The sequence below is a fragment of the Salmo salar genome, chromosome 15, assembly GCF_965601325.2.
Source record: "Salmo salar chromosome 15, fSalSal1, whole genome shotgun sequence".
Lineage (NCBI taxonomy): Eukaryota > Metazoa > Chordata > Actinopteri > Salmoniformes > Salmonidae > Salmo > Salmo salar.
This window is the reverse complement of record NC_138305.1, coordinates 66,994,375-67,017,653: the sequence shown is the minus strand read 5'-3', so window position 1 is coordinate 67,017,653 and position 23,279 is coordinate 66,994,375. Positions and strand designations below refer to the sequence as shown.

At 43.5% G+C, this 23,279-nt stretch overlaps 1 protein-coding gene across 4 annotated transcripts in view; it reads right to left on the bottom strand.

Moving 5' to 3' along the window:
- The window catches only part of LOC106571846 (dystroglycan 1), a 30,150-nt gene extending 8,524 nt beyond the window's left edge, over positions 1-21,626 (bottom strand). The window contains exons 1-3 of one of the 4 annotated variants that reach the window (XM_014145325.3): positions 21,369-21,626; positions 19,565-19,657; positions 15,783-16,364 (exon numbers count right to left, since the gene is read on the bottom strand). In XM_014145325.3, the coding sequence (XP_014000800.1) occupies positions 15,783-16,151 (369 nt within the window). In that variant the 5' untranslated portion in view covers positions 16,152-16,364; positions 19,565-19,657; positions 21,369-21,626. The remainder of the gene's footprint in view (positions 1-15,782; positions 16,365-19,564; positions 19,658-21,368) is intronic. The other 3 variants (XM_014145323.3, XM_014145324.3, XM_014145326.3) reach the window with 3 other exon arrangements.
- Between the last annotated feature and the right edge of the window lie 1,653 nt (positions 21,627-23,279).

Below are 23,279 nucleotides of genomic sequence, written 5' to 3'. Positions count from 1 at the left end.
GTTTGAATTTCTCAATGACTAATATGGCTGCTATTTTCACCCCATTCTGGAACTGAGGGTTAATGACAGTGATACGAACCCAATAACTAGCTTACTAATATTGTTGCACTCGCTAAGTCAAGGGGTCTTATGTCTAGTTATAAACTCAGGAAAAAAGAAACGTCCCTTTTTCAGGACCCTGTCTTTTAAAGATAATTAGTAAAAATCCAAATAACATCACAGATCTTCATTGTAAAGGGTTTAAACACTGTTTCCTATGCTTGTTCAATGAACCATAAACAATTAATGAACATGCACCTGTGGAACGGTCGTTAAGACACTAACAGCTTACAGACCGTAGGCAATTAAGGTCACAGTTATGAAAACTTAGAACACTAAAGAGGCCTTCTGACTCTGAAAAGTACCAAAAGAAATATGCCCAGGTTCCCTGCTCATCTGTGTGAACGTGCCTTAGGCATGCTGCAAGGAGGCATGAGGACTGCAGATGTGGCCAGGGCAATAAATTGCAATGTCCGTACTGTGAGACGCCTAAAACAGCGCTACAGGGAGACAGGACAGACAGCTGATCGTCCTCGCAGTGGCAGACCACGTGTAACAACATCTGCACAGGATCGGTACATCCGAAAATTACACCTGCGGGACAGGTACAGGATGGCAACAACAACTGCCCGAGTTACACCAGGAACGCACAATCATTCCATCAGTGCTCAGACCGTCCGCAATAGGCTGAGAGAGGCAGGACTCAGGGCTTGTAGGCCTGTTGTAAGGCGGGTCCTCACCAGACATCACCGGCAACAACGTTGCCTATGGGCACAAACCCACCGTCGCTGGACCAGACAGGACTGGCAAAAAGTGCTCTTCACTGACGAGTCGCGGTTTTGTTTCACCATAGGTGATGGTCAGATTCGTCTTTATCGTTGAAGGAATGAGCGTTACACCGAGGCCTGTACTCTGGAGCGGGATCGATTTGGAGGTGTATGGTCCGTCATGGTCTGGGGCGGTGTGTCACAGCATCATCGGACTGAGCTTGTTGTCATTGCAGGCAATCTCAACGCTGTGCGTTACAGGGAAGACATCCTCCTTCCTCATGTGGTACCCTTCCTGCAGGCTCATCCTGACATGACCCTCCAGCATGACAATGACACCAGCCATACTGCTCGTTCTGTGTGTGATTTCCTGCAAGACAGAAATATCAGTGTTCTGCCATGGCCAGCGAAGAGCCCGGATCTCAATCCCATTGAGCACGTCTGGGACCTGTTGGATCGGAGGGTGAGAGCTAGGGCCATTCCCCCCAGAAATGTCCGGGAACTTGCAGGTGCCTTGGTGGAAGAGTGGGGTAACATCTCACAGCAAGAACTGGCAAATCTGGTGCAGTCCACGAGGAGACTGCAGTACGTAATGCAGCTGGTGGCCACACCAGATACTGACTGTTACTTTTGATTTTGATCCCCCCTTTGTTCAGGGACACATTATTCCATTTCTGTTAGTCACAAGTCTGTGGAACTTGTTCAGTTTATGTCTCAGTAGTTGAATCTTGTTATGTTCATACAAATATTTACATATGTTAAGTTTGCTGAAAATAAACGCAGTTGACAGTAAGAAGACGTTTCTTTTTTTGCTGAGTTCATGTAAAGTCATACCGTATAAAACAAAATCACAACAGCTGTGATGGAAACAGGTAGTTTTGGTACAATTTTATAAAAGCTGACAGAATTTGTTCGGTCGACATGGTGGGATCTTTTTGTCTAAAATTAATGATGCAAGAATTGGAGGTAGAGATGCCTTTATACGCAATTATTGATATAATAATAACTATCATGTCTAAGTAAACTTGGAGTCACGCGATGATATGGTGTGTGGTCTTCCCACTACGATTCGGGAAACAAAGCAGTTTATTTGGCTACAGCCGGCTGTTAGCTATACAGCCGATTACGGAGTCATTATCAGCCGGGTACTTTTTCCACTTAAATTAAACTAGGCAACTTTTCAATTCGCTATTCACAAAAAAACAATGACTGATATGCATCTTCTAGCAATCTATTGATAGGACAGGTGCCTGCCAGTCACAAAGTGAGCGATGACAGGGAAACACTGCTTGTTTGAGAGTCTGTCGGTCTCGCCTCTCGGTACCTGCGTGTGTGTGATGTGTGCGCTGTGGTTGCAGTCAAATTTTTACACGGGGAGAGAGAGCATGAATTTGTACTTCCCATATGTGGTAAGAATTTGGGGTGGCAGGTAGCCTAGATGTTAAAGCGCTTTACAAGTAACTGAAAGGTTGTAAGATCGAATCCCCGAGCTGACAAGGTAAAAATCTGTCATTCTGCCCCTGAAAAAGGCAGTGCTCCTAGGCCATCATTGAAAATAAGAATGTTCTTAACTGACTTGCCTAGTTAAAAAACAAAAAAAACTATGAGTTGAAATCCACTTAGCCTATTGTTCTTGCATTAATTTATTTTCTTTTGCGTGCAAGGTCCGACATTTTACATTTACATTAACTGGCCTGAAAGGGACAGTAACTTTCAGGTCAGTGAATGTAAATGGGACAGTCTACCATTGAAGACTACCCGCTTAACTGTCATGGTATTTGTATTTGAGCAATATGATTGGCCCGTTCATTCAAGCACCAACAACACTCCTGCGAGTCACAACTTCGAACAGTACATGACTTGAAGCCTTCAAACAGCACCCGCTGTCCAGAGCAAAAATAATAGCCCATCAATCTACTCGCTGAGCTTATTTATTTTAGGAAAAGTAATATACAAAAATGAAACCTTCAACAGTGAACATACTAGCAATATGCTGGATAGTCTGCAAAAAGAAAGCTAAAAAATATGTCTAGCATTCGTCTTGGCTAGCCTACTGTAGCCATGTCAAAATCTTTTGGAACTTTTGTCTTAAAGGGGCAGCATTCTATTATCAAATCTTCTCAAAATGACATTCTTTAGAAACAAAAATGAATGCCATAAAAAAAAAAAAATAGAGTAATGACTTGTATTGCTAAAGTATATACACTGCTCACAAAAATAAAGGGAACACTTAACTTCTCTAGGGCCAGTGGGACGATTTCGTCCCACCTACGTAACAGCCAGTGAAATCCTGTGGCGCATTATTCAAATACCTTAGAAATGCTATTACTTCAATTTCTCAAACATATGACTATTTTACACCATTTTAAAGACAAGACTCTCCTTAATCTAACCACACTGTCCGATTTCAAAAAGGCTTTACAACGAAAGCAAAACATTAGATTATGTCAGCAGAGTACCCAGCCAGAAATAATCAGACACCCATTTTTCAAGCTAGCATATAATGTCACAAAAACCCAGAAGACAGCTAAATGCAGCATTTACCTTTGATGATCTTCATCAGATGACAACCCTAGGACATTATGTTATACAATACATGCATGTTTTGTTCAATCAAGTTCATATTTATATCAAAAACCAGCTTTTTACATTAGCATGTGACGTTCAGAACTAGCATACCCCCCGCAAACTTCCGGTGAATTTACTAAAAATTTACTAAATTACTCACGATAAACGTTCACAAAAAGCATAACAATTATTTTAAGAATTATAGATATAGAACTCCTCTATGCACTCGATATGTCCGATTTTAAAATAGCTTTTCGGTGAAAGCACATTTTGCAATATTCTAAGTAGATAGCCCGGCATCACAGGGCTAGCTATTTAGACACCCAGCAAGTTTAGCCTTCACCAAACTCCGATTTACTATTAGAAAAGTTTGATTACCTTTGGTGTTCTTCGTCAGAATGCACTCCCAGGACTTCTACTTCAATAACAAATGTTGGTTTGGTCCCAAATAATCCATAGTTATATCCAAACAGCGCCGTTTTGTTCGTGCGTTCAAGACACTATCCGAAAGGGTAAAGAAGGGTGACGAGCACGGCGCATTTCTTGACAAAAAAAATCTAAATATTCCATTACCGTACTTCGAAGCATGTCAACCGCTGTTTAAAATCAATTTTTATGCCATTTTTCTCGTAAAAAAGCGATAATATTCCGACCGGGAATCTGCGTTTAGGTAAAAAGACGAAAGAAAATAAAGCACGGGGTCGACTCGTGCACGCGCCTAAGCCCATTGTCCTCTGATCGGCCACTTGCCAAACGCGCAAATGTGTTTCAGCCTGGGGCTGCCTCGATATCATTCAGCTTTTTCCCGGGCTCTGAGAGCCTATGGGAGCCGTAGGAAGTGTCACGTTACAGCAAAGATCCTCAGTCTTCAATAAACAGAGACAAGAAGAACAAGATCTTGTCAGAGAGGGCCCTTCCTGTAAGGAATCTTCTCAGGTTTTTGCCTGCCATATGAGTTCTGTTATACTCACAGACACCATTCAAACAGTTTTAGAAACTTTAGGGTGTTTTCTATCCAAAGCCAATAATTATATGCATATTCTAGTTACTGGGCAGGAGTAGTAACCAGATTAAATCGGGTACGTTTTTTATCTGGCCGTGTCAATACTGCCCCCTACCCCCAACAGGTTAAACAACACAATGTAACTCCAAGTCAATCACACTTCTTTGAAATCAAACTGTCCACTTATGAAGCAACACTGATTGACAATAAATTTCACATGCTGTTGTACAAATGGAATAGACAACAGGTAGAAATTATAGGCAATTAGCAAGACACCCCCAATAAAGGAGTGGTTCTGCAGGTGGGGACCACAGACCACTTCTCAGTTCCTATGCTTCCTGGCTGATGTTTTGGTCACTTATGAATGCTGGCGGTGCTTTCACTCTAGTGGTAGCATGAGACGGAGTCTACAACCCACACAAGTGGCTCAGGTAGTGCAGCTCATCCAGGATGGCACATCAATGCGAGCTGTGGCAAGAAGGTTTGCTGTGTCTGTCAGCGTAGTGTCCAGAGCATGGAGGCGCTACCAGGAGACAGGCCAGTACATCAGGAGACGTGGAGGAGGCCGTAGGAGGGCAACAACCCAGCAGCAGGACCGCTACCTCCGCCTTTGTGCAAGGAGGAGCAGGAGAAGCACTGCCAGAGCCCTGCAAAATGACCTCCAGCAGGCCACAAATGTGCATGTGTCTGCTCAAACGGTGAAAAACAGACTCCATGAGGGTGGTATGAGGGCCCGACGTCCACAGGTGGCATTTGCCAGAGAACACCAAGATTGGCAAATTCGTCACTGGCGCCCTGTGCTCTTCACAGATGAAAGCAGGTTCACACTGAGCACATGTGACAGACGTGAAAACGTTCTGCTGCCTGCAACATCCTCCAGCATGACCGGTTTGGCAGTGGGTCAGTCATGGTGTGGGGTGGCATTTCTTTGGGGGGCTGCACAGCCCTCCATGTGCTCGCCAGAGGTAGCCTGACTGCCATTAGGTACCGAGATGAGATCCTCAGACCCCTTGTGAGACCATATGCTGGTGCGGTTGGCCCTGGGTTCCTCCTAATGTATGTCAGCAGTTCCTGCAAGAGGAAGGCATTGATGCTATGGACTGGCCCGCCCGCTACCCAGACCTAAATCCAATTGAGCACATCTGGGACATCATGTCTCGCTCCATCCACCAACGCCACGTTGCACCACAGACTGTCCAGGAGTTGGCGGATGCTTTAGTCCAGGTCTGGGAGGAGATCCTTCAGGAGACCATCCGCCACCTCATCAGGAGCATGCCCAGGCATTGTAGGGAGGTCATACAGGCACATGGAGGCCACACACACTACTGAGCCTCATTTTGACTTGTTTTAAGGACATTACATCAAAGTTGGATCAGCCTGTAGTGTGATTTTCCACTTTAATTTTGAGTGTGACTCCAAATCCAGACCTCCATGGGTTGATAAATTGGATTTCCATTGATTATTTTTGTGTGATTTTGTTGTCAGCACATTCAACTATGTAAAGAAAAAAGTATTTAATAAGATTATTTCTTTCATTCAGATCTAGGATGTGTTGTTTAAGTGTTCCCTTTATTTTTTTAAGCAGTATATATTACATATATTTTTAATACCATAATAACCAAATGTAGCCCATTAACAGCTGAATATGGAGAGAAGGTATGCCAATATATAAGCCCGGCATGACCCCAATGCATTTCAGACCTACACCATGTCCAAGCCAGTAGAAATTCTGTTCGGGACAGTAGATTTTTGGCCAATTGGCCCAATCGGTGAGAAAGTGAGAAAAAAAGTTAACGTTGGACCCTGGTATGTTTCAAATGCAGCCACGGAGTTGTGACACATAGGCCATTTATTGTGCTTTGATTGACAAATGGCAAACTTGATTCGTTTATAAAAAGGTGTTGAAATGACTGAATAAAGTCGAGCTCATATATCCTTGCCATTCATAAATCATTCAACTTAGTTATACAGTGCATTCAGAAAGTATTCAGACCCCTTGACTTTTTCTACATTTTGTTATGTTACAACATTATTCTAAAATGGGTTACATTTTTCTTTGCCCTCAATCTACACACAATAGCCCATAATGACAGGGCAAAAACAGGTTTTTAGAAATGTTTGCAAATGTATAAAAAACATATCACTGTAATGAGTGCGCTGAAAGTCGGAAAGCAAGTACAGGGAGTGAGTGTTTTAATAAATAAACAAAACAATGAACACGAAACACAAGCAACGCACCGACATGAAACAGAGTCAATAACACCTAAGGAAAGAACCAAGGGGAGTGACAGATATAGGGAAGATAATCAAGGAGGTGATGGAGTCCAGGTGAGTGTCATGAGGCGCTGGTGCGCTTCACGATGGTGACAGGTGTGCGGGATAATCAGCAACCTGATGACCTAGAGGCCGGATGCGTGACAGTACCCCCTCCCCGACACACGGCTCCAGCCGCAGGACGCCGACAAAGGGGACGAACCCAGGGATCAGGAGCGGACCGGTCACCCCTGCTGAGGCACGGGAACCTGTCACGCCGGCTGGTACGCAGAAACCTGACAGACCGGCTGAGGCAGGGGAGCCTGGCGATCCGGCTGATGCATGAAAGCCTGACGAGCCGGCGGAAGCAGGGGAGCCTAGCGATCTGGTGGAGGCATGAAAGCCCGACGAGCCGGCGGAGGCAGGTGAGCCAGGCAATCTGGTTGAGGCATGAGCGCCTGTAGCGGCTCCCGGACCCGAAGTCATTTACACTGACACAAAAAAATTAACACTCCCTGATGCTTTCCTTAGGTGAGGTATTATTCTGTAACGAGTGCGCTGAGAGTCGGGAAGCAAGTACAGGGAGTGAGTGTTTTAATAAATAAACAAAACAACAAACACGAAACACAAACAAAGCACCGACATAAAACAGAGTCAATAACACTTGAGGAAAGAAGCAAGGGGAGTGACAGATATATCAAGGAGCTGATGGAGTCCAGGTGAGTGTCATGAGGCGCTGGTGAGCTTGACAATGGTGACAGGTGTGCGGGATAATCAGCAACCTGATGATGCTACAAGCCTGGAACACCTATATTTGGGGAGTTTCTCCAATTCTTCTCCTCAGATCCTCTCAAGCTCTGTTGGGTTAGATGGGGAGCGTCGCTGCACAGCTATTTTCAGGTCTCTCCAGAGACGTTCGATCAGCTTCAATTCCGGGCTCTGGCTGGGCCATTCAAGGACATTCAGAGACTTGTCCCGAAGCCACTCCTGCGATGTCTTGGCTGTGTGCTTAGGGTCGTTGTCCTGTTGGAAGGTCCTGAGCGCTCTGGAGCAGGTTTTGCTTCCTCCGTCTTTCCCTCGATCCTGACTAGTCTACCAGTCCCTGCCACTGATAAAAATGCCCACAGCATGATGCTGCCACCACCATGCTTCACCATAGGGATGGTGCCAGGTTTCCTCCAGACATGACGCATGGCATTTCGGCCAAAGAGTTCACTCTTGGTTTCATCAGACCAGAGCATCTTGTTTCTCATGGTTTGAGCATCTTTAGGTGACTTTTGGCAAACTCCAAGCGGGCTGTCATGTGCCTTGTACTGAGGAATGGCTTCCGTCTGTCCACTCTACCATAAAGACCTGATTGGTGGAGTGCTGCATAGATGCTTGTCCTTCTGGAAGGGTCCTCCATCTCCACAGAGGAACTCTGGAGCTCTGTCATATTGACCATCGGGGTCTTGGTCACATCCCTGATGAAGGCACTTCTCCCCGGATTGCACAGTTTGGAAGGGCGGTCAGCTCTAGGAAGAGTCTTGGTGGGTCCAAACTTATTCCATTTAAGAATGGAGGCCACTGTATTCTTGGACCTTCAATGCTGCAGACATTTTTTGGTACCCTTCCACAGATCTGTGCTTTGACAAAATATTGTCTCGGAGCTCTACGGACAATTCCTTCAACCTCATGGCTTGGTTTTTGCTCTGACATGCACTGTCAACTGTGGGACCTTATATAAACAGATGTGTCCCTTTTCAAATCATGTCCAATCAATTGAATTTACCACAGGTGGACTCCAACTTGCACAAACATTTCAAGGATGATCAATGGAAACAGGATACACCTGAACTCAATTTCGAGTCTCATAGCAACGGGTCTGAATACTTATGTAAATAAGGTATTTCTATTTTGTATTTTTATTAGGGATGCATGATATATCGGTAAGCATATCAGAATAGGCCTATATTAGCAAAAAATGCCTACATCGGCATCAGCCCGATGTCTAGTTTAACGCTGATGTGCAAAACCGATGTCAAAGCTGATGTGCATACCCATATATAACATAGGTAGATGACGTAATGACGCCATGAACAATATAGCGCTGCACGTGAAACACAGCATTCCTAGCCTAGCCTACAATGTCTGCTGTGTGGATCGAGCAGTCAACAAGTCGAGCAGTCATTTGAAAGGGTAAGAACATTTCTGCGAGACAACTCAAAGGCGAAACCCATTAAAGGCAAGAGAATGGGATTCATTGCCCTTGACAACCAACCGTTCTCTGTCGTGGATGATTTTGGCTTTCTCCGACTGGTCGAGCACCTTGAGCCCCGGTACACACTACCAAGTAGGCACTATTTTTCAGATGTAGCCCTACAGGAGTTACACAGTATTGTTGAAACACACATCCATGAACTACTTGCTATGGGTGTCACTGCTATTAGCTTCACGACTGACATTTGGACCAGCGATGTCAGCCCCATGAGCATGCTGAGTCTGACAGCACAGTTGCATGCTTAAAAATGTGCTGGTTCTCATACCGCTGCTGCCATTTCAATGGCATTTGAGAACATGTTTGAAACTTGGAAATATGAACACACTCCTAGCTCCATTCGAACAACTGACTCGAGAAATAAGCTCATCAACTGCGTCTGCAGCAGACGTGATACCCTCTGTCATGGCATTGAAACGCCTGCTCAACTAAACTGCTGACACAGACCTTTGGGGTTAACTTGGAAAAGTACTCTACTAGAGGCTGTGAACAAGCGATTCGGTGGCATTCTCTCTGAACCTCTTTACTGTGTCGCCACCATGCTCTATGCTAGGTACAAGGAATGCTACTTCGATGCAGACAAGAAACAGGGTTTACGTGAAATGGAAACAGACACAGTGACAGTGAGCACTGAGGAAGAGAGGCCCTACGAACAGACAGAGCTGAAACTTCACAGCTTGACATGTATGATGAGATCCTGGTTGAGAATGAAACAACTGAACAATGAAACAGCAAAGCAAGCAAGTGAATGAAATAGGTTTGATTATGTTTTTTTTACTGGTAATGGGGACATACGTAAATGCCAACAAAATAACTTTTTGGTCAGTGTGTGTGTGTGTGTGTTTAAACTATTTAACTGTACTAGAATGTTTAAGGCTGCTAAAAAATGTTATATTGGTTATCGGTATCGGGTTTTTTGGCAAGGAAAATATCGGATATTGGTATCGGCCGAAAGTTTCATATCGGTGCATCCCTAATTTTTGTATATTTGCTAAAAAATCTAAAAACCTGTTTTCGATTTGTCATTATGGGGTATTGTGTGTAGATTGATAAGGAAAAACATTTATTTAATAACTTTTAGAATAAGGCTGTAGCATAACAAAATGTGGAAAAAGTCAAGGGGTCTGAATACTTTCCGAATGCACTGTATGTTCACGGTATCACCTCTGGAGAAAACTAAAGATCTTGTTTGTATTTTCGATATGAAGTCCATCAGGACTCTTTCAAGGCCCAGTGCAGTCAAAATAAAAAAAACCTGATTTAAACTCCTTTCCAATAAATATTGAGGGTCTTATTCTGGTGACATGATGATCAATGCTTGACTGCAGTTTGATAAAGAAAAATATTATCCATAATAATCTCATCATGTAGACTAGCCTCCCTGCACAGCCTACGCGCACCGTATCTGTGAGCTGTTGCTTACTCTGCCAAGACCAGAGTAGGCTTATTTGCTATTTAACGCAAACGTTTTTGTGACAAAACTATCAGCAGAGATGAAAATGCGATGGAAACATTTTTATTCGGTACATGAAAACTTAAACAAAAAGGTGCATTTTGTGCACTACGTCATCACATACTGATTTTTATCTTCAACAAGTCAGTTTGGTGGAAACCAAAAATATAGATTTTAGAATATTTGCATTCAAATCTGTCGCCAATGGATGGAAACCTACCTATAGGTCACCCATATCTATTTCCCTTAACTTTCCAAACATTTATAAAAAAAAAAGTATCTTTCTTTCCATAAAACGTCCTTAACTGAAGAGACAAAATATGTACACTATAAATCCCTACAGCTGCAGTTACACAACCGGACAACAAAAACCCTCAAGAAAGCCATTCTCAAATCCAGAACCCAGTCAAAACAAAACCATCAAAATCACAGCTCTGTACCCAGGTAAACATTTTTTAGCCATAAGCACTCACTGAAATGGAACCGTTAGCCATATTCTCCTCAATTTCCTCCACCTTAACAGCAGACACACTAGGTCTACATGCTGCAGGAACTGTCAACAGCTCCTCAACAACCAGAAGTGACAAAACCGAGGGCCTCCCGAGAGGCGCAGCATCGCAGTGCTAGAGGTGTCACTACAGATCTGTGTTCCATCCCGGTCTGTATCACAACCGGCCATGATCGGGAGTCCGATAGGGCGGCGCACAATTGGCCCAGTGTCGTCCGGGTTAGGGGAGGGTTTGGCCGTGGGGACTTTACTTGGCTCTAGCAACTCCTTGTGGCGGGCCGGGTGCCTGCAGGCTGACCTCAGTCGTCAGTTGAACGCTGTTTCCTCTGACCCATTGGTGCACCTGGCTTATGGGTTAACCAGGCAGCTGTTAAGAAACGCGGTTTGGTGGGTCATGTTTCGGTGGATGCATGAGTTGGCCTTCAACCTCCCGAGCCCATTGGGGAGATGCAGCGATGAGACAAGATCGAAACTGGGGAGAAAAAGGGGGTAAAATAAAAATAAAAAAGTGACAAAACCGGTGGATTTTCCGGTTTTCCACCAGCTCCTGATTCTCATCAAAAGACACAGCTTTGTCGCTGCCAAATCTGGATCCCTACAAATCAGCTGGGCTAGACAATCTTGTCCCTCTTTTTCTAAAATTATCCGCCGAAATTGTTGCAATTACTAGCCTGTTAAACCTCTTTTGTATCGTCTGAGATCCCCAAAGATTGGAAAGCTCCCTCTTCAAAGGGGGATACACTCTAGACCCAAACTGTTATAGACCTATATCCATCCTGCCCTACCTTTCTAAAAACTTTAAAAACCAAGTAAAGAAACAGATCACCGACCATTTCGAATCCCACCGCACCTTCTCCACTATGCAATCTGGTTTCCGAGATGGTCATGGGTTCACCTCAGCCACGCTCAAGGTCCTAAACGATATCATAACCGCCACCGATAAAAGACAGTACTGTCCAGCCGTCTTCATCGACCTGGCCAAGGCTTTCGACTCTGTCAATCACCGCATTCTTATCGGCAGACTCAATAGCCTTGGTTTCTCAAATGACTGCCTCGCCTGGTTCACCAACTACTTCTCAGATAAAAGTTCAGTGTGTCAAATCGGAGGGCCTTTTGTCCGGACCTCTGGCAGTCTCTATGGGGGTGCCACAGGGTTCAATTCTTGGGCCGACTCTTTTCACTGTATATATCAATGATGTCGCTCATGCTGCAGGTGATTCCCTGATCCACCTCTACGCAGACGACACCATTCTGTATACATCTGGCCCTTCTTTGGACACTGGGTTAACAAATCTCCAAACGAGCTTCAATGCCATTCAATCCATCCTTCCGTGGCCTCCAACTGCTTTTAAATGCAAGTAAAACTAAATGCATGCTCTTCAACCGATTGCCCGCTCGCCCGACTAGCATCACTACTCTGGACGGTTCTGACTTAGGTATTTGTAGTTGTCCACATATTCTATGTGTCTGGATAGACTGTAAACTTTCCTTCCAGACTCACATTAAGCATCTCCAATCCAAAATTAAATCTAGAATCCGCTTCCTATTTCGCAACAAAGCCTCCTTCACTCATGCTGCCAAACATACCCTCGTAAAACTGACTATCCTACCGATCCTTGACTTTGGCGATGTCATTTACAAAATAGACTCCAACACACTACTCAGCAAACTGGATGTAGTCTATCACAGTGCCATCTGTTTTGTCACCAAAGCCCCATATAGTACCCACCACTGCGACTTGTATGCTCTCGTTGGCTGGCCCTCGCTACATATTAGTCGCCAAACCCACTGGCTCCAGGTCATCTATAAGTCTTTGCTAGGTAAAGCCCCGCCTTATCTCAGATCACTGATCACCATAGCAACACCCACCCATAGCACGTGCTCCAGCAGGTATATTTCACTGGTCATCCCCAAAGCCAACACTTCCTTTGGCCGCCTTTCCTTCCAGTGCTCTGCTGCCAATGACTGGAACAAATTGCAAAAATCACTGAAGCTGGACACTTATATCTCCCTCTCCAACTTTAAGCATCAGCTGTCAGAGCAGCTTACCGATCACTGTACCTGTACACAGCCAATCTGTAAATAGCACACCCAACTACCTCATCCCCATATTGTTATTTATCTAATTGCTCTTTTGCACCCCATTATCTCTACTTGCACATCATCATCTGCACATCTATCACTCCAGTGTTAATGCTAAATAGTAATTATTTTGCCTCTATGGCCTATTTATTGCCTTACCTCCCTAATCTTCTACATTTGCACACACTGTACATATATTTTTATATTGTGTTATTTACTGTACGTTTGTTTATGTGTAACTCTGTTGTTGTTTTTGTCACACTGCTTTGCTTTATCTTGGCCAGGTCGCAGTTGTAAATGAGAACTTGTTCTCAACTGGCCTACCTGGTTAAATAAAGATGAAAAAATAATAATAATTTAAACACAGAGAAGTGTCAGCTAAATCAAAACCTGATGAACCTCCTCCACTGTGGCAAAGCACATGTCAGCTAATGGAACAAAGGACTCACTGACAAACTGACTTCAACAGATCACTTGGGGAAACCAACTAATTTCTCAGAACACACATAGAGCCTAGCGTATCAGTGTCACTCAACCCAACAAAGAACGTCTCTCCTAAACTGACACATGAATCAACCTTATTCTCAACCTTCAGAGGGTACACTAGATATGATATCTCTGCCCAGGTCTCAGCTAGAGACACAAGAACCCCCTTTCTCACTGGGGAGATCCATTTCCTGGAAGCCACTTTCGAGTATGACAAAGAAAGTCCCCACACAACTAATTATCCTCCCTATCTGGTTTCAAATCAGCACAACTCTGAACATGAGTAACTTCACAAACTGGGGACACCTCAAAACTCTCATTGAGAGCCTCATTAAGATGTTTCTGAAACATGGTTGGGGTCCACCTGTGGTAAATTCAATTGATTGGACATTAACTGGAAAGGCACACACCTATCTAGATAAGGTCCCGCAGATGTCAGTGCAAAAACAAAAGCAGAGGTAGAAGGAATTGTCCGTAGAGTTCCGTAACAGGATTGTGTCAAGGCACAGATCTAGGGAAGGATACCAAAATAATTCTGCAGCATTGAAGGTCCTCAAGAACACAGTGGCCTCCATCATTCTTAAATGGAAGAAGTTTGGAACCACCAAGACTCTTCCTAGAACTGGCAGCCCGGCCAAACTGAGCAATTGGGGGTGAAGGGCCTTGGTCAGGGAGGTGACCTAGAACCCGATGGTCACTGTGAAGGAGCTCCAGAGTTCCTCCGTGGAGATGAGAATACCTTACAGAAGGACAACCATCTCTGCAGCACTCCACCAATCAGGCCATTATGGTAGAGTAGCCAGACGGAAGCCACTCCTCAGTAAAAGGCACATGACAGCCCACTTGGTGTTTCCAAAAGGCACCTAAAGGACACTCAGAGCATGAGAAACAAGTTTCTCTGGTCTGATACCAAGATTGAACTCTTTGGCCTGAATGCCAAGCTTCCCTAAGGTGAAACATGGTGGTGGCAGCATCATGCTGTGGTGATGGTTTTCAGCGGCAGGGACTGGGAGACTAGGCAGGATCGAGGGAAAGATGAACAGAGCAAAGTACCGAAAGATCCTTGATGAAAACCTGCCGCTGCCAGAGTGCTCAGGACCTCAGACTGGGGTGAAGGTTCACCTTCTAACAGGACCCAACCCTAAGCACACAGCCAAGACAACCAGGAGTGTGGAAAAGGTGAAAGGGGTCTGAATGCTTAACCTTGTTTATTTGATGATGTTAAAAATGTTTAAGTTTAGAATTGGGGCTGAAATAGTGGAGGCAGTGCTCCTGTTGTCTTTGTCCTGACTTGTGGTAACTCCGTGGTTCTAAATCAGTAGTTGTTAGGTAAACTATCAAATATTAGCTTGCTTGACCATGTTGCAGGTCATATAAACTGTTTGTTACTTGCAATATTTACTTTGTGGACATACTTTGTGGACAGACATTGCTCTCTGGTTATTAATGAAACAAACGTATGTGTAGTTGAATTTATTCCGCCACTGTGTGACTGTTGTCTTTTTGTTGTCACGGCCTTATTGTATATCACGCTGGCGTATGAACTAATGGGTTATAGAGCAAACAACACAATTATCACAACATAGGTTGTAATATGGATTTTTTACTGGCTTGGCTTCTTCTGTAATTTTCCCTAGCACCGCTACTGGTCCAGCTCTGTCTCGCTTGACCTTGGTCGGCCAGTCCAAGAGGATTACTATTGTTCAGACGGTGACGAAACATAAATACGTACAAAAAAGGAAAAATACAAAAGGCATGCCCTAACTAAAGACTTAAAAAACTAACTAAATGCCTCATGGCCATGAAATGGCTTGCAAACTGGGTCACTGACTGACAACCACGTTAAAATGGCGGAAAGGGAAATACCTAGTCAGTTGTACAACTGAATGCCTTCAACTGAAATGTGACCTGTGCTTAAAAGGGACACTTTGGGATTTTGGCAATTATCTACTTCCCCAGAGTCAGATGAACTCGTGGATACCATTTTTATGTCTCTGTGTCCAGTATGAAGGAAGTTAGAGGTAGTTTCACGAGCCAATGCTAACTAGCGTTAGCGTGTAGCAACTTCCTTCAAACTGCACGCATACACATAAAAATTCTATCCACAAGTTCATCGGACTCTGGCGATGTAGATAAAGGGCCTCATTGCCAAAATCCTGAAGTATCCCTTTAATCAAACCTTGGCAACCCCCAGACCCGGCTGCTGCCACCTGGGATCAAGTGTGGAAGTGTTACCTAGATAGTGTGTTGCCTACCTGTGTGCGAACACTACACTACCTACTACATAACAATAGCACCTCTAGTAATTTAATAGGAACGTCTTAGTAATACTATTTGGTAGTAACATCCTACTCATGAGTGCTTACCTGAACATTACAACTGCCATTCGTCAACCTGGGTGGAATCCTCAACTGGAACCCCTGGCCCACCACCGCTGAAGAGTCTGGGATGCCTACGGGAGCCACCTCTGTGACCGCAGCCAGGGATTCTGGGATACCCATGGAAGGTCCCTGTGTGACAGAGGCTGCAGCATTCAAGTCAGAGAGGACAGAGGAGTGCATGGAGGCTTCCAGGTCCACCAACACCATCTCCCCCAGGCCCTCCATTACCGGTCCCCCAGGTACAGTGCCCTGGACCAGAGCCACCAGAACACCCAGCACCAGGGGGATAGTTCTGCCTGGAGGCCTGGTTCTCCCGACACCTCCACAGTCCCAGCCTCTCTGTTTACAGTGCATAGTGGTAGGCCTATGTGTTCCCCACCTCCTCTCTTAGGACTATTTCAGGGCCACATGCACTGGAAGTCAAAGTGATGGTGGGTTATTATTTCTGGATGTTTAATGTCTTTGTTGATAATTAATGAGGTTTTATTTTGTGTTTCCTTTGTTGTTTTCCTCTATTATCCATGAAGAGTCCGTGGCAGGTGGTTAGTCAGCCATGTTAGTCAGCCACTGCAAAGAAAGAGAATCAACTCATGTAAGAATCTGATAGTTTTTTTAATTAATAAACTCATCAAGCCTTATTTGCCTTCAAAAGACCTCTCATGCATGACCTTTTTCAACTGTATAATAACAAAGAAAATTTTCAGCAGATATTCAGGGTTTCGTTTTACAGATTTTTTAGAGAGTAAGAAAGAAACTTTTTCCAACAATATTTCAATGCAATGGCCCATGAAGTGGGCGAATGTATCAATGACAACAAAACAAACGACGGGCAAAACTGAGAGCTAAAACATATTTACGAGTATATTTACATATGTACAAGTTTGTTTTTGCCTTTGTCACAGTAATGATAAACTAGCAATCTAATGGGAGGTCTGACTAAATGAACAAGCAGAATCTAAAACAATAGATTAAGTACAAGCAAGTGTGAAAAAAATACAGAAGACCAAGCAAAAAGTAGTATTACGATACTGACTGAGAAAATCGAAACATTTCAAGTGCCATAATCATTTGCTAAGAGGGTATGTTGATCTCCCACTGATCTCCTCTTTGCATGTCATGGAGTTTTTAGAATAGCAGTTCTCGTGAAACGGCAGACAGAGTCAAAGGTCATTTGTCTTGGTTGTAAGTTTTAATTAGGTGCCCTGGGGGTGGGAATTAGAGCCTCGACTGTGCCAACCCCAATCCTGTAGTGCTGAGACAGGCAGCCCAGGGTCGGCCAATCGCCTGGAATCCTAATGCTAAGCAAGCTAGGCTGTGACGTCAGCTCATCAGAACTATAACAGACCATCTTTAGGAGGAAAATTTGCATAGAAAAGTGCATTTACATGGCCTATTGGGGAAAAGTAAACCTACTCTTTACAACTCTGACAGCTGTTATTGCCTGGTTGCTATATATATATATATACATACATATATATATATCTTAGATCCAATATTCATTGTCCCTTCAAAAAAGGAAACTGATGAGGATCAGGATACAATGCATCTAAGCATTTTCTCCCCCTTTTAAAACACCTGTCAACATCATTCAGTTTCTGTAAAGAAATTAAAAGAGATCCCTGGTCTGTTGACTCTGCTCCGCCAGCCCGGCCAACGCTGCTCAGAGGCCAAACGCTGTCATCACATTGCTGTCGCTATCAGACGCGGTCGATGACAGAACCTCAACTTAGATGCAAAGGCAGCAAATAATCTAAAATTAGGGCTAAGTGCTTTCCAAGGGAGCCTTCACTCATAGTGATTCAGTCTACAGTCAAAGATGAGAGCCGATCATTTGAGCATGGAATGAAAAGTTTAACGTTTTCGTGCTTTTATTTATTCAATATATCATACCTTTAATCTCAGTCGGGCACCATCTCTTACTTCTACACTTTTTGATGGATGTATATCTTTACAGAGGTAGGTAGAGATGGATATCTTATTTTTATTTTACCCCTTTTTCTCCCCAATTCCATGATATCCAATTGGTAGTTACAATCTTGTCCCATCGCTGCAACTCCCTTACGGACTCGGGAGAGGCGAAGCTCGAGAGCCATGCGTTCTCCAAAACACGACCCTGCCAAGCCGCACTGCTTCTTGTCACACTGCTCGCTTAACCCGGAAGCCAGTCACACCAATGTGTCGGAGGAGACACCGTACAGCTGGAGACCGAAGTCAGCGTGCATGCGCCCGGCCCGCCACAAGGAGACGCTAGATCGCGATGGGACGAGGACATCCCGGCCAGCCAAACCCTCCCCTAACCCGGAGGACGCCTGGGATCAAACCACTCAAAAATGTACCGCTACAAGGCAAGGATACATTTGTTGATGAAGCATAATTTGAAGCAATTGGCAAGTTCTTAAATGTCTATTAGACTGAGTTGTCAGTCATCTGCTTTTCAACTTGAGAAGATTGTTAACCATTTGTTTGACCAGTAGATGGCTTGTTTTTTTGGCCCACCGATGCCTTACTCCTTAACCATGTTGAGACATGCAGAAGTAGGCTACAGATTCCAATCAAACCATCAGAGATGATTCTAGTCTGCACTCTCCCGATACACTCCCTGCATGAGGCTCTCTCCTCTCTTCTGCTAGGAGCCCCTGACTCAGAGCAGTCTGAATAGAAACACAGTAGTCATGCTTTCTATAGGTTTCTAAAGTTGCCTCCTTGAAAGAGACAAGGCCAAGCTGGCAAACTGGTAGGGCCTACATTCGAAGAGGCTGTTAATTTCAACAACAACAAAAAAAACAGGCCTAGGCCTACATTATGGACTGTTAGACTCAATCATCCAATTAACTTCCCTTTACTTAAAATGTAAGAGCACAAACAAGTAAAACACGCCTGCCATTTTTACATAAAAGTGTTTATATTTTGTTTAGCTAATACACCTTGCAATGCTCTACAGGCAAAAAGCTCTTTGTGTCACAGTATGCATCAAAGCGAGCGCTCTAGTCACTGTGGCCTAGATTCTATCATGTTCCCATTTCCTGAACATGATTCAATCATGTGTTCAAACTAAGGATTGATTTCAAAGCTCATTTCCTAAACAAGCAAGAAAAGTATTTTATGTGTTGCTGTTCGCGCCATACGTAACTACAGTGCAATAGCAAGGAGGAATATGATGCAATCAAAACAAACACAAAAGCAGTGAATTTCATAAGGAGTCAGACGTGTTACACCAAATTGTTAAGACTTGAGTAGATTTTAACTCGTGTCTATTGTGTCTGTCTGTTCTCCTAAAACAAGTGCATCTCTTTTCAGCCTATATCCAACAGCCATTCCTGAGAACATAGATCATTGACATAGGCCCTAGTTGGAAGCCTCAGTTAGCCAAAATTAGGCCATCTGTTAAACAGCAGGTGCTTTAAATTCAACAAAATGTCAAGGAGCACCTTCACTATAGAGTAACACACATCCTCCAACTAATAGGCCTTGATGATATAGGCCTAAGAAAGAACGTCCTCTGGAAGCTTTATAAAATTGATACTTCGAAGATTTCAAGTTTGGCAAAGTTGCAATCAGGGAAAGTTGTAATCTTGAGAAGGTTTGTCAGTCGCCTAAATCACAACCAAACTGTGAATATAGAGCCTCCCCACTCATACAATAACATAAAACAAAGGGTTCAAACTAAAAACAAGTTTTTTTTAATCATTTGAATAAGGCCTTGGGGCTGCGCAAATAATTATGTTAGGCCTTCAATGTCTTGTGTAAGGTAAAGCAAATGTTATTACCATGCCAATGATTTCCTACCTACTGTATATTTGCAGTCAGAATAGTGTAGCTCTGTTCATCCTCATATAGACAGTGTCTGCTCCATACAGTTCCTACCAAGGAAGAAGAGTTTACATTCAATTCTATGCTTCATTCCCCTTTACAATTATTTGCCTGTTATATGACCTGTACATTGGGAAATAATTTAAAACAATAAAAATAATTGGGCCTCAAATGCAGTGGCATTAAGAGCAAATTTAATTGACATATCCCACATCCACCAAAGCAGCCATTGGATAACACAGATGTACACAAATGTACATCTGAATATTAAATATTTCCACTAGACAAGTTTGCCTTGCAATCTCAGATGACTGGATGTTCCCAATCCCTCTCTATGAAGTTAACCAGTCAGACCCCAACCATTGAACAGCTAGCTAGTTGCAAGTAATTTAGCTAGCTAGTAGTAAGTAGGCTTATCAATGTTGACCTTGACATAGGGGGTAGGTAAGCTACCTTTAAAAGAGGTGAAAGTAAACTAATATTGCTGCGAAATCCAAGCAGCAGTGTCATGCGATTCAAATTGTAAAACAATATAGCCAATAAAACAGAGTTAGAGAGAACTCAACTGATTTAGCTAGTTACTTGAGCTGATCAGGGGTGTAAGCATGAATCCAAACGGTTGAAAAACGTTCAACTAAAACGAGAGATTCTACTGGACAAATTAGGGTAAATCCCTCCCCGTTTCGTTCCATTTGCTTCCGTTTATGAAGCGTTTGGCAACAGAATTGCCGTAATGAATACATCCCAGGTCTGAAAGCCAAACGGTTTGCTGTATGGTGAGACAATGTAGCTAACTAGTCCTAAATGTAATATCTATCTAGCTAAACGAGTCTAGGTCAAATAAATAAAGGCCCCCCGCTATGCAAAATATGCGCGCTAAAAATAAGTAGACAACGTTACTTAAATAAGTATATATTCATTTAGCTAGCAATAACCCTATATTCACAGAACTGGCAAACAGCTAACATAGCTACAAAATTAGGCCATGTTAGTAGAATAAGTTATTTAACATTGAATTCTCGAAATAGTCCAGATACACAAATAATAAGTATCTGTCATTACAAAGGAGGGCCCTGCTTGTCCCGATACGCGTCAACTGTTCGCAAGCTACACATTGCTAACTAGCTAGCTTTCTTTTTAGACTTCAACATTATAACGTTAGCTAGCTAAACACTTGCAAAACGTCAATCGTTTATCGGTGAAAATGCATTTTCGAACATGAAAGGATTGTTTTGGTAGCAGATATGTAATAAAGGATTTGTAATAAAGGATTAGGAAATAATTCCAAGCAGACAACAGCGCTCAAGCGAGAGATGCACCTGTTATACGCAGAAAAAGGCTCACTCATTTAGCCAGCTAGTCGTGTGCTCGACCTAGGTAGGCTCAAGCTACACTAAAACCCTATCTTGCCCAAAGTAGTTAGCTAACTAGGTTAGTTATGAAATCGATGTAGACAATCAATTCAATGCAAAATACGAACGTGTGGCCTATTTTCTTCCGTTTCCATCCATTATTTGAAGATGTTGACGAGAAACGAAGTATGACCACTGATGTTAACCTTCTGTTGAGAAGATGCAGTCTAATCGAGGAGTGTGCTAGCTAAGTTAGTCTTTAGAATGGATGGTAATGAAAGAGACTAATCATTTAGGAAATACCGTTAAATATGACACTGCTGAATGATACAACTGATTCATTTTGTTTATTTTGTGAAATAGCTACCTATACTATTGAGAGATGCAGAAGATGAAACCCCAAACTGACCTTGTTATTTTTGGTAAGACATTCCTCTTTTCTCTCTTTCACTTTCTCATCTGTATGAAAATAAAACCAACTCAAAAGCCTACATATCCATCGTTTAAACGTATTGGGTGTCACAAGAAATAAAGGCAAATTGGTAGGTCAAACCTGAAAAGTCACCGCTATCCTGCTTAGTTGTCAAGGTATTTTTAAACATCGTAGCATAGTCAGCTGAAAAGGTTACCACTGTGCAAGTCTCCTCCCCCACTGCTGCTCTGCTCTTCCATCATTTTCGGATCTTCAGGTTGTGGCCATAATTTTTCTGCTTGTAGATGACTCCTCCCCTTTTCAGATTCGCACCCTCATTTGTTTTTGACAGGGCCCAGGTAAAATGGGCCATAAATGCATCTACACTGAACAAAAATATAAACGCAACATGTGAAGTGTTAGTCCCATGTTTCATGAGCTGAAGTAAAAGATCCCAGAAATGTTCCATACACACAAGAAGCTTATTTCTCTCACATTTTGTGCACACATTTGTTTACATCCCTGTTAGTGAGCATTTTTCCTTTTCCCAAATAATCCATCCACCTGACAGGTGTGGCATATCAAGAAGATGATTAAACAGCATGATGATTACACAGGTGCACCTTGTGCTGGGGACAATAAAAGGCCACTCTAAAATGTGCAGTTTTGTCACAACACAAGGCCACAGATGTCTCGAGGGAGCATGGATGCTTACTGCAGGACTGTCCACCAGAGCTGTTACCAGAGAATTGAATGTTAATTTCTGTACCATAAGCCGCCTCAAATGTCATTTTTGAGAATTTTGGCAGTACGTCCAACCGGCCTCACAAACGCAGACCACGTGTAATCACGCCAGCCTCCACATCCTCCACATCCGGCTTCTTCACCTTCGGGATCGTCTGAGACCAGCCACCCGGACAGCTGATGAAACTATTTACACAACCAAAGAATTTCTGCACAAACTGTCAGAAACCGTCTCAGGGAAGCTCATGTGTGTGCTCGTCGTCCTTTACCAGGGTCTTGACCTGACTGCAGTTCGGCGTCATAACCGCCTTCAGTGGGAAAATGCTTACCTTCGATGCCCACTGGCACTCTGGAGAAGTGTGCTCTTCACGGATGAATCCTGGTTTCAAATGTACCGGCCAGATGGCAGATAGCGTGTGTGGGTGAGCGGTTTGCTGATTTCAACGTTATGAACAGAGTGCCCCGTGGTAGCGGTGGGGTTGTGGTATGGGCAGACACAAGCTACCGACAACGGACACAATTGCATTAGATCAATGGCAAAATCCTGAGGCCCATTGTTGTGCCATTCATCCGCTGCCATCACCTCATGTTTCAGCATGATAATACATGGCCCCATGTCGCAAGGATCTGCACACAATCCTGGAAGCTGAAAATGTCCCAGTTCTTCCATGGCCTGCATACTCACCAGACATGTCACCCATTGAGCACGTTTGGGATGCTCTGGATCGTGTACCACAGAGTGTTCCAGTTCCAGCCAATAACCAGCAACTTCACACAGCCATTGAAGAGGAGTGGGACAACATTCCACAGGCCACAATCAACAGCCAGATCAACTCTATGCGAAGGAGATGTGTTGTGCTGCTTGAGGCAAGTGGTGGTCACACCAGATACTGACTGGTTTTCTGATCCACCATGCCCCTACCTTATTTAAAAAGGTGTCTGTGACCAACAGATGCATATCTGTATTCCCATTCATGTGAAATTCATAGATTAGTGCCTAATTCATTTATTTCAATTGACTGATTTCCTTATATGAACTTTGCATTGTGCATTTTATTTTTTTTCAGTGTACTTGAAAGTAAAAAAAATAATCCTCAACCTTCTAAGGAACAACCCACAGGCACAGACAAGATTTCAACGTCTATTCCACATTGGTTCAACGTA